The sequence below is a fragment of the Miscanthus floridulus genome, chromosome 16 (genome assembly GCF_019320115.1).
Source record: "Miscanthus floridulus cultivar M001 chromosome 16, ASM1932011v1, whole genome shotgun sequence".
Lineage (NCBI taxonomy): Eukaryota > Viridiplantae > Streptophyta > Magnoliopsida > Poales > Poaceae > Miscanthus > Miscanthus floridulus.
The window spans coordinates 93,059,066-93,071,292 of NC_089595.1; the positions used below are offsets into that span (position 1 = coordinate 93,059,066).

Below are 12,227 nucleotides of genomic sequence, written 5' to 3' on the forward strand. Positions count from 1 at the left end.
GCTGTTATACTTGCTCTAAGTGAGCAGTCCTAGGTGAACGTTGGTGGCAAATTATGGTCACGCCAGTGGGCAGTAGTAGCCGACTAGCCGGTGAACAAAGATGTGGCAGGCTGGCAGCCCACAGAGAATACAAACAGTAAAAACAATGGAAATGGAAGGAATGGCAGGGGCCAGCATGGAAGCCCAGGAAGGAGGCCGCGTGGGGCAGTGACGGCGGGTCTCCATTCTCCAACGCTATAAAAAGTGTGTCATGTGCTTCCCTCTCGCACCTAAATTCTCTGCGTCAGGTCATCCCAAAACACGCACCGTAGGGCGTCGTCGGGTCGGCCTCTTTCTTTGTTAGCACTCAGAAAGAGATCGGAGCGTGAGAGCTGCCACTGCCAGCCGGGATCCTGTAAAGCGCGCGGCGGAGTAACTGCCGTGCTCCCCTCTGTGGCTCTGCGCGAGTTCTGCAGTTCCGGCGGCGCTACTCTTCTTCCCGCGCCGCCTGCCTGCCTGCATGAAAGCACCGGGGCGTGCGGCGTGCCTTCTTTTTCCATCCATCCACGCTTCCGCAGTGCAGTAAATTTCGCCGGCGCGTTGCCCAGCAGTCGCCAGCCAACGTCCCTCCCGCTATTTACTTCCCCAGCTCCGCGACAAGCTGGGCGCGCGTCGTTCCGCTTCCTTCCCGGTCTCTGCTAGCTCCTTGTGTTTTTCTGCAGCAAAACAAAACGTGCTTCCGGCGCCTCGGGTTCTTTTGCGACTGACCAGCCGTACATACGCGGCTAGCTGGGGAACGAAGCGAGGGCCGCGACGCGAGGGACGATGGTTCCGGGCGAGCAGGCGGAGGACGCCATCGTGCAGGCGGACGTCGCCAACGGCAAGGACGGGGAGGAGGTGAGCGCCATGGGCGTCGGGGGCGACGCCGACGCTGAGCAGCAGCAGCACGACGGCAAGTTCACCATGAAGAGCCTGCTCTGGCACGGCGGCTCCGTCTGGGACGCCTGGTTCAGCTGCGCCTCCAACCAGGTACACCGTACGCTTGCCAATAAGACGATCGACGTTGCATGGATCGCGCCGCCCACGCGGTGCTTAGAGTAGAGGATCAACTCAACCGCCGGTGTGTTCTTGGCGTTCGTTCGCAGGTGGCGCAGGTGCTGCTGACGCTGCCGTACTCGTTCTCGCAGCTGGGCATCGTCTCCGGCGTGCTGCTGCAGATCTTCTACGGCCTCATGGGCAGCTGGACCGCCTACCTCATCAGCGTCCTCTACGTCGAGTACCGCGCCCGCAAGGAGAAGGAAGGCGTCAGCTTCAAGAACCACGTCATCCAGGTCGGTCGGTCCTCTCGCCGTCTCGGTCTCCCTCTCCCTCCCCGGCCGCCCAGCCCACGCCGCACTCCACTCGCCCGTCTTCGCAACCGTTTCAGACTTTCAGTTTCGTCTCGCCGGCTTCTCCAGCACACGGTTTCTGTGCCGCTTTTGCGCGGGTGGGGTGGGGGGAATTGGATCCGCTGGCCATGGTCGGTCACGCACTCACGCCGTGCGATCGATGATGATGTGCTGTGGAATTTCCGGGCAGAGAGTGATGAGTAGTGTTGCTTGTCCAGCGGAAAGGCGCTTTGCTAATCCATTTTTTTCGCCTCTGAAGTCCGAACAATAAGCATAAAACGACAACGCCATCGGCATGCACCTGTTTACATATACTCCAGTACACGCATCCAAGTATCCAACCCAACTGAACAACGAACTGATTTATTGTCTTTTTCCCCTGCCGTTGACCAGTGGTTCGAAGTTCTGGACGGGCTCCTGGGCCCGTACTGGAAGGCCGCCGGGCTCGCGTTCAACTGCACGTTCCTGCTCTTCGGCACGGTCATCCAGCTGATCGCCTGCGCAAGGTCAGTCAACAGATTTCTTCTCCCATGCATCTCTGTCAATATACATAGCACTAGTTAGTCAGTTAGTGCAAACGTGTCTCTGACGGACGGATGAACCGAACCGATCGAACTCATGGCCTGGCACGCAGCAACATCTACTACATCAACGACCGGCTGGACAAGCGGACGTGGACGTACATCTTCGGCGCGTGCTGCGCCACCACCGTCTTCATCCCCTCCTTCCACAACTACCGCGTCTGGTCCTTCCTCGGCCTCGGCATGACCACCTACACCGCCTGGTACCTCACCATCGCCGCGGCCGTCCACGGCCAGGTGAGCCACCGATCCCCGTCGCTAGCTCATTCATGGCGCCAATCATTTGCCAGCCAGCACGGCCGTGATGAGCTAACAGTGATCGATTGTCCTCCGCGTGTCGGCTCGTGCGCCGGACGGACTACCGACAGGTCGACGGCGTCACCCACTCGGGCCCCAACAAGCTCGTGCCCTACTTCACCGGCGCCACCAACATCCTCTACACTTTCGGTGGCCACGCCATCACTGTGTGAGTACTCAGACGACTCTGCTGTGTTCTCAATGCGGCAACCATTACAGTCTTCGTTGTTACCTGATCGACATTTCACCAGTACAGGCAGTATTTTCTAGTGCTGGGATGATAGTCAGTAGGAAAAAAACATTCTGGTAGATGAATCAAAGCAGAATCCCAAGTAGGAGTAGTAGAAAAAGATTCACGGTTGGTGGAAGGCACCTTTACTTTACTATCTTCAGACAATTGGTCAGACAGAAATGCAGCATACCCACTAAGGCTAAGCTCTTGTGATCAACCCCTACATTCCCCTCTTTACCCAAGGTCTAATGCTAAGTAACCATCCACCATGTATTTCAATATCCCTACTAGTGAACAATCCTTTATTCCCGTTGCTCATTACGTGTGCTTAGTATAACACTACCTGCTATGATGACCTTTGCCGCGTGATGATTACAGCGACATCTGATAGATAATCTGCGTTTACACACGCTGTTGATGAATTGTTCCGTTGTTATGGAGTCCTTTTACCTGCTTAAAAATCCAGCTGCTTTCTGTAGTGGTATGCAACGTACTGTTATTTCCAGAAGCTGGGCGATGTGGACTGGTTTGAATTCAGATAATGCGGAGTTCACATCAACTGAACTAATTCCGTCCTGCTGCCCCCCATGCGAGGGTGGTAAGGTCTGTATCGGATTGCGACAATACAGTACCTCATGATTCTCATCTATCCTTTATTGGTGATAACCTTTGGTTAGTGGAGAGGAAGTCAGTCTCAATGGTCTACTCTGACAATTTTTTTAACCCCAAACTTGGAATGTGAATGCTTGCTTGTCTGCCAATCTTACAGTTATTAGCAACCCTGAGTTCCGGACCCTGTCTGTGACCATCTCTGTTTGCTTTCAGAGTGTAGTATGATAGCATCCATCACTTGTGAATGTTAGGTGTTTAGTTTAGTCGATAATTGCTTCATTTGGCCATGTTTGTCGGGCCCCCCACTGGTAATTTGACTGGAGGCGCTCGTATCCAGCTCAATGATGTTGTTATAGTTGGAGAGATTCTTCATGTCTCGTTCTTTCTTTCAAAATATACTGACTAGGAGAAGCACTACCTTTTTCCCCAACTTGATGGCTTATCGTTCAATCAACATAAAAGTCGTTCATAAATGATTTGCACGCCGCATGTGTGGAAAAGGGCGTCTAGTACGTTAATTCCAAGTACCGATTCTCACTTTATAATGCTACCAGATCATGTTCTGATATCTTTGTATAATGAAGAGTACTTGCGGCTTTAGAAAACTGTTTTGCCACAGCACACAGCATGTTGCTCTCTGATGCGGATGTAAAGAATCTCTTTCTTTCTCAGGGAGATCATGCACGCGATGTGGAAGCCTCGCAAGTTCAAGTGCATCTACCTGCTGGCGACGCTGTACGTGTTCACGTTGACGCTGCCGTCGGCGGCGGCCATGTACTGGGCGTTCGGCGACCAGCTGCTGACGCACTCCAACGCCTTCTCGCTGCTGCCGCGGACGCCGTGGCGCGACGCGGCGGTGGTCCTGATGCTGATCCACCAGTTCATCACGTTCGGGTTCGCGTGCACCCCGCTCTACTTCGTGTGGGAGAAGGCGATGGGCATGCACGAGACGTCGAGCGTCTTCCTCCGCGCGCTGGTCCGCCTCCCCATCGTCGTCCCCGTCTGGTTCCTCGCCATCATCTTCCCCTTCTTCGGGCCCATCAACTCCGCCGTCGGCGCGCTCCTCGTCAGCTTCACCGTCTACATCATCCCCGCCCTCGCCCACATGCTCACCTACCGCTCGGCGTCCGCCAGATTGGTAAGCGTGCCCGTGCCCCCGACTCATCACTTCGTTCGTATTCATACACGCTATATATAATGCTCCTGTTGTCATGGCATGCGGCTGAGGCGTGCGCGCCATGCTAGCTGCCACTAGTAGACGAAAGAAGAAAGGGAGAAACCCACGCAAGCATGACGCTAGTGCCACACGCACAGGGCCGCTGACGCCGAGGACGCGCTGCCAGCCCGGTGCGCTCGCCTGGAATCGACAAGCACAGAACACGTTCCGCACGCCGGACGGCGACGGCGTGGCCACGCGTTCCGACGCTGGTCTGCTCGGGTGCGCCCGATCGATCGATCGAGCGGCAGGGATCGCGACAGGAAGTCACTGGGGCGGCTTGGCCGGGCGGGTGGGGTGGGGCGTTGCTGTCCCTGCTTTCACAGGCCTCGCGGCGGCCGGGAACCTTATCTCGGCTCGCCGAAAGGAGCGTGCAATTAGCAAACTTAACCCATCACTAGGAGACACAGTGCGGACGCGCACGCGCGAAGCGCCATGTCCTACAGTTTTTGCCGGGTGGATGCTAACTTTTTCATCGCTTCTTGGATGCAATGCAACAGAATGCAGCGGAGAAGCCGCCGTCCTTCCTGCCGAGCTGGTCGGGGATGTTCGTGCTGAACGCGTTCGTGGTGGCGTGGGTGTTGGTGGTCGGCTTCGGCCTCGGCGGCTGGGCCAGCGTGACCAACTTCGTCAAGCAGATCGACACGTTCGGGCTCTTCGCCAAGTGCTACCAGTGCCCGACGAAGCCACACGCGGCCGGGTCGCCGTTGCCAGCGCCGGCGCCGCCGCATCGCTGAAGTAGCGAGCGTTTGGAGTGCCAAAGGCTAACGACCGTAAACAGGGACATTCCCGGGCGGTGCAATGCAAGCTTTTCTAGGAGTGTACAACGTAGTGGAGCAGCCGAGATACCTGGACTTGCGTTTGTCGCGTGGCTTTGATACATTAGTGGGTGTCAGTGTTACTTCCTTTGTGTTGGTTGTTTGCACATGGTTGTTTTAGGTTGTTCGGTTCATGGTACGTGCCATCTAGTACAAGACTGTCATACACAGTGGTGTCGATTCTTAACTTTTGCTTGGTTAATCGATCTTGATGACTTGATCCATGGTGTTTCAAAGAAACGAGCCAGTTCAGCTACGGTAGTAAGTCATCCACCGGTTTCAACCTCAGTCTTGTACTAGTGCAGAAGCTATTCATAATTCTAATTAATAAGAGCTTATTTGGATCCACTTTTGCTTCGTTAATTGATCTTATTGACTTGATCCGTGGTGTTTCAAAGACACAAGGCAATTCAGCTCGGATAGCAAGGTACTAAATAGTGTATAGCGGGTTGGTACCAAATTAGTGTTAAAATAGTGGATGGATGGCTACTGGGTGCTATAAGTTCTAATAACGGTACCTCATAATCACACATAAATTCAAGTTTATATATATCATGAATAATAAGTATAAATAAAAAATAACTATACTTAAAGAATGGATGTCTCACATACTTCAATTAAGAAAACAAACATAATGTATCACACACTATATATAAGTCATCACGTATCAGAGTTTACAAAGAAATAGATTATGAAAGCTATAAAATAGTTTCTAAGACCATCATTCATTTTCATTGTCAAGCGGTAACCATATGCATACGTTATCTTGGATGGTGGTCAAGGCGGGCTATAGGGTTATTTGTTGCATACTATATTACACTATTGCGGCTGTTACGAAGAATTGGCCAGAGACCGCTAAGCGGCCCGCTACCTCAAATAGTGTCGCTAATAAGTTCCAGCCTGCTAAATCTAGTCTATTATGTCAGGGGTAAGTGGCCACTACCACTATAGCGACCGCTATGACCGCTATTTAGTACCATGTCTGGTAGTAACTAATCTATCGGTTCAACATTAGTGATTCCATTGTGTTTAAAGTATGAATGTGAATGAAATAATAGAATTGGTAGAAATTGTGTTTTTTGCATTGATACGATGAATGAATATATACATGGTGAAGTGGTGTAGTGAAAGGGTGTCTTGTCCCTTTGGTGGCCATATTAATTGTATAAGATAGTTGCTAATGCCTATTCTAGTCTTGATGAGATCACTCTTGAAGATGTATCTATTTGGAGTGGCATCTTCATGAGGTGTATTTAGAGAGGCACTTGTTTCACAACACCCCCTGACCGGTCTTCCTTGAGGTAAATGCGTTGAATATTCCTCTAAAACCCTCATAGGAAAAACCCGAGGAGTGTATGGATAAGCCCTTTAAAGTCATAAATACAGTGAGAAAAATAAAGAACAAACGATATAGCATATATATTATATTATTGCTCAATTCAAACTCATATGGTACCCTTTTGGGAAAACAAAGACCATAAGCAAGCTTAAAGAACAGTAGATGTGATTTGTAAGTCATTATGTCATTGGTATCTCATTTTAAAACTCCTATGGGAAAAAATTTGGAGATACAACATATACTATCAAAACTCGTACAAAACTTTTCAAAATATATGATATGTTGATATGATGTTCAACATCCTATAAAACATAATGGAAAAATCAAGAGCAAATAATACAAATATATTTGCTATTGTCTCATTATAAACTCATACGAGAAGACCTCGTGAGGAAACATTCATAAACGACTTTCGAGAACAATAATATGATTTGTGGATCATAATGGGAATAACCTCCCAAAAAGACCAATGGGAAAAAAATATGAGGAATAATGTATATCTTTGATATCCTTTCAAAAAACCCTTTGGGGAAAATAGAAGATGTGACATATTATACGTCTTGAATATCCTCTTTAAAAAACCTGATGGGGAAAATAAGAACATATGACTTTTTTTTTTGAATTGATGTTGTATCATTAAAAACATTGCAAGAAGTTGTATCACATGTGGCCGTATTTCTCCCCTTCTTATTTGATGTGAGGGTTGAGTGGTTTTTATTAGGTACCTCCACTCTTTTTGGCAAATTAGTTATAGGAATCGGATTTGGTGACACCTATATGACAAGTAAATGCTTATGGCAGATTATTTACAATGTGACGCAAATATAAGAGTGGGTCATCCATATTACAACTTCTAAAGCATTTTGCAAAGGTATAGTTTTCTAAATTGGGAGCATTTCTGTTTTATTGTTTAACTAAAATGAAGACTTTATAAATAGCTTAAATGTTTATTCACCAATATTATGTACTCCCTCCATTTCAAATTATAAGACGTTTTAGCTTTTTTAGATATATTGTTTTTCTATACACTTAGAGATATATACTATATACTATATCTAGATATATAATAAAATAATGTATCTAGAAAAATCAAAATATCTTATAACTTGGAACAGGGGGAGTACATTTTAGGAGGACTCTTAAGCGCTAGGTTATCTTGCCACTGAAAACCTATGATTCAAATTTCAAACAGCTGGCTCTGAATTCCTGCAAGCATGTACAGTGCCTACAGAAATTCAGCTGAACACAGCCCACGCCGTACAACGGGAAGAACGGCACAGTGGTCCGTGCCCTTGTGCTTCCTAGCTTTATTTATCAAGACTTTGTAAATTCATAAATACACGTCTCACTATATGATTACCAAGCCAGCATACAGAATTACAGAGGACACATGCCTCTCAAGTCGTATTTATTCGCCAGTGCCTGGGATGGCAAGCAACATGATGCCGGAACCCATCTCAACTCAACGGCATCACAAAGAATTTGGTGTACACAATTTCACTAGTTACACCGCCTTGATTGGGGTCCTGGGGCTCGAAGGAATGCCGCCAAACTTGTTGACCAGGACCTTGAAACAAGGGAACGAAACAGCGTACAGCACGACCAGTACAAACGGTGCAGCAATAAGCCAACCCAGCATCTGTTGTCAACAATAGCAGTAGTCTTATGTCAATGTCGTAGCAAAGCAAGAGTACGATAGTGCTCCTATCCTATGAATGAGCAGGACTGATTGCGGAAAGGCTGTTCACTAACCGCATGGACGATGCTCAGTAGCACATCCTTTGATGCATGACCAGTGAGAACATTCTTCAATGCGTCGGCTGTTAAGGGAAGTGTCCACTGCCAGTGATGGTTTCCCCCAAACGCAAGAAAGGGACGATCAAGCTGCAGAAAAAGGGATAAGCAATTAGCAGAGCCAAACATATTGAAACCAGAAAGAAAGAACCTGGTGAACTGAGAAATTCATCAGGTAGCTACGAATGAATTAAAAACATGATGGATTAGAAGCCTACACCACTGTTGTGCAGTTGGTTATTCATATCAAAAGTATGTCTCAGTTGAATCGTAAAGCAAAATAAAGTAGATCACTAACGCAGAGCAGAATTAGACTCAATAGAGCTCAGCGGTGTGACAGTCACTAGCATACTACTAGAATCCAAGCTTGATCTATGCAATGACCTCACAGAGACTTGAGACCTTGGTAGGCAATCAGGTATGGCTTTGGCCACCAGGAGATTGACTGCGTGTACCTTAGCTCAGTTGGAGTGGCGGCCAAATTTAGAACCATAACAGTAACAGCATTGCAACGACTTCCCAACATTGCTACAGCACCAGCACCAAGAATAACAGTGGTCCCTGGAATCACAAAATGCTCAAGGATAAGTGATGATGCTTTGAGGAATATATGGCTGGATAGCCAATCGATATAATGGTTACTGTTTCCCGTTACACAGCGACATAGATATAATGCAGGATTGGTGATAAGCATGACTGCCGGATTGGTTTGCAGGCATGATTGAGCATGACTACCATTGAAATTTTGGGAAACTTTGGGGGGGGGGGGGGGGGGGGGGGGGGGGGGGGGGGTTCTTTTTGTCCTCCCAATCTCCCATACAGGTGACAATTGGGATGAATTAAGAACCAGAAGTCATTTGACAGAATACCAACACGAATCACCGGAAACTTTGACAGAGTAAGAATGAATCATGCCTTCTAAAAAAAAGAGAAGAATAGACAATATGGGTCACGCTTTAGTTGCATGATAAGAAAGTGGGACGATGAAATGCATATACTAGGGAGCTCCTTACCACATATTGGAAAGATCCCAATCGTGACACCAAGGGCGGCAGAGAAGGCCAGTTGCTTAGGTTCTGCTCCCCTGCACAGCATTCCAACAGAAGGTTGTCAACAACCTCATTCAAGAAGCAGATGGAGAAGACATGCATGCAAAGAATCAGGGTACTGCCAAGCTGAATGCCAAAATCAACAGAGATTATTTAAGACCTCAATAAGCTGAACGGGTGATAGTGATACACCGTATTACTTAATAACGAAGAAAATAAGCAGTTGGACAGACACATGAAATGCTCCTCTGACGGATGCATTAATAACTATTATTATGACTGAAATGAAGCAATTGGGAGAAGAAGTGCAGCAGATGGGAGTCCCTACCTTCTGATGACCTGCAGCACGGGATCAACAATCTTGGCCTGGGGCCATGGCAGGAGGCCAGTCCTGGTGAGAAGAGAGCCCATTCAATTAAGCCCGGGGCATCCCCTGGTGCTGGTGGTGGAGTTGAAGGGAGCAGTGGCAGGGACGGAGTGTTAGGAAGTTTTAAACTCCAGGTAAATAATCAAGTTTTAAACTCCAGGTAAATAATCCGTCGGTGTACTTTGGTAGTTAGTGCGTCCGCAACGACCGGAGATAAAGTGCAGTCGCAGTCTCTACGACGACGCGAGGTACAGCGTCCCGGTGGTGGCACTGCAGAGGCGACGGCGAAGTCGGTTGGGCTTCTCGTCGCTGGCAACACCCTTCTTTAGATCGGATTAGTGTTTCTCTATAGGTGGTTACGATGACTTAAGTCAACCTCGTAGTTCGAGCCCTAATCCCTACCTCTCTTTATATAGTGATGTGCGACAGGGGTCCACCAACCATATTAGGGTTGGGCGCCCCCGATCAGGACACAGATCCAAGGGCCTATTGGTGAAGATCAACTAATATTCTCCCCTTGATCTCACTACCATCTTTCAATTTCATATCATTTAGTTTTGTTCATTCCATTACAGATTAGTGCATAGAGCATGTTTCATCGTCATGGTCAATTGCCGATAGATTTAACAGCTACAACACACCACTCCGTTCTAAAATAGATACTTAACTTTGGGTCTTCTTTTGTCTAGGATTTTTAGGCTTTTTCTTAAACTCACGCTAGCTACATGTTCTCTAAACACGTTGGGAGGTAAGTCTTTTGTAAGCGGATCTGTGAGCATCTTTTCGGTACTTATATGCTCAAGACTTATGACAAGATCCCAGACTTTATCTTTCACAACATAATAATTTATGTCAATGTGTTTGACAACACCATTTAACTTATTGTTGTGAGCTTACTGTACTGCCGTATTATCATCGTAGTATAACTTAAGTGGTCTATAGATGTCGTCAACCACCTTCAAACCGGGTATGAACTTCTTTAGCAAGTTCATCTGCCCCGTTGCCTCATAACACGCTACAAACTCGACATATATTGTGGACGATGTAGTGACGGTTTGCTTTGAGCTTTTCCATGAAATAGCTCTCCCTGCGAGAGTAAGTACATATCTAGACGTGGATTTTCTATCATCTCCCGTATAGTTAAAATCAGAATATCCCACTATATGAAAGGGACCGTGACGCCTAAGAGGGGGATGAATTAGGTAACTTAAAATTCTAACTCTAAAATATGGTCTCTTTTCCTTACCCTAGCAAAACTTATGCAATAGATAAACTATCTAGATGTGCAACTATGGTTTTGCTAGTGTATTGCTATCTCTACCGCAAACGTAGTAAAATAATCAATGTAAATACGGAACCTAAAGAGCAAGGTAGAGATATGTAATCTCCCGTCGACGACTCCGATATTTTTACCGATGTATCGAGAAGCGCGCAAGCTTCTCCCTAGTCCTCGTTGAAGCCCCTCGCAAGGAATCCCTCGCAAAGGCCAAGCTCCTGGTCGGGTAACTCCGTGGATAGCCTCGGGCCTTCCCCACGCGTAAGTGGGTCTCTGATGTGTCTCTCGGCAAGCCTCTCCCGGATGCTTCTCACCGTCTTCACTATCAAGCTTCCGACCAAAATGCCGCGGGTCTTGTTCCCTTCGGTACACGGTGGCGGCCACACCACAAACACGGTTGGTGTGATCTCGCAAGACTTCAAGCTCCTCCGATGTACAACACTTGTGCTCGCAAGCACGGAGTGGCAAGAGGTATGCAAATCTCACTAAACACTAGGCATACACCTAGAGCAAGCGCATAAGCGGTGGTCTAATCAACCTAAGCACTTCGCAAAGCACTTATGCTAATCACCTAATAAAACACTAAGCACTATGCATGTGGAGATCACTAAAGTGGTGTACCAACACCCTTGGTATGTTTCCTCAGCTCCACACACTAATCAAATAGCCAGTTGGGGGTTGTATTTATAAGCCCCACTGAGAAAGTAGTCATTGGGGTCGGATTCCCACGAAACTGCTACTGACCGGACGCTGAATCGTCCTGACCGGACGCGTTCGGTCGTCCCGACCGTTGAGCGGGCAATATAATGATCGGACGCTGGCCAGCGTCCGGTTGCCTACCACTGGACGCGTTCGGTCGCATATTTGCCGCTCTGGAACCTTATTGTAATCGATCGGACGCTGCTGTCCTGCGTCTGGTCGGTTGCCGCCAGCGTCCGGTCCAGTGTCCAGTCGCCTATCTGCCGAGCCACTCGCCCAGCGTCCGGTCGCATTGTCCGGTTGCTTGTCCAGCGTTCGGTCCTGCATCCGGTCACCACAGTGAGCTCATTTCTTCGCGATCTTGCATACGGCTTGGTTCCAATCTTTATGCTTGGACTTTGCTTGATCTCTTGGGTCTTCTCTTGTGCTCATAAGGTCTTGCTTGAGGTGTTGATCATCAGATCATCATATCGCCTTCGTCTAAGTTATGTCTTGTACCCTATTGAGCTACAAAACAAACACTTGCAAATTCATTAGTCCAATTTGGTTGTGTTGGTCATCAAACATCAAAATCTAAAGT

At 48.0% G+C, this 12,227-nt stretch overlaps 1 protein-coding gene and 1 pseudogene across 1 annotated transcript; one reads left to right on the plus strand and one right to left on the minus strand.

The window, feature by feature from the left end:
- Positions 1–268: 268 nt before the first annotated feature.
- Positions 269–5,345, plus strand: LOC136512823 (auxin transporter-like protein 2). The gene is made up of 7 exons (XM_066506831.1): positions 269–1,008; positions 1,125–1,310; positions 1,761–1,873; positions 2,002–2,185; positions 2,317–2,414; positions 3,762–4,227; positions 4,806–5,345. Exons 1-7 carry the CDS (start codon positions 805–807, stop codon positions 5,040–5,042), a joined length of 1,488 nt encoding a protein of 495 aa, XP_066362928.1. The 5' UTR covers positions 269–804; the 3' UTR covers positions 5,043–5,345.
- A 2,621-nt stretch (positions 5,346–7,966) lies between these two features.
- Positions 7,967–9,716, minus strand: LOC136514483 (uncharacterized; annotated as a pseudogene).
- Positions 9,717–12,227: the final 2,511 nt, after the last annotated feature.

Excerpts from the sequence above, each read along its gene's own strand:
- LOC136512823 (XM_066506831.1), top strand. The coding sequence starts at position 805 with ATGGTTCCGGGCGAGCAGGCGGAGGACGCCATCGTGCAGGCGGACGTC. Across the intron at positions 1,874-2,001 it reads CAGCTGATCGCCTGCGCAAG|CAACATCTACTACATCAACG; the intron begins GTCAGTCAACAG and ends CCTGGCACGCAG. Across the intron at positions 2,186-2,316 it reads CCGCGGCCGTCCACGGCCAG|GTCGACGGCGTCACCCACTC; the intron begins GTGAGCCACCGA and ends GACTACCGACAG.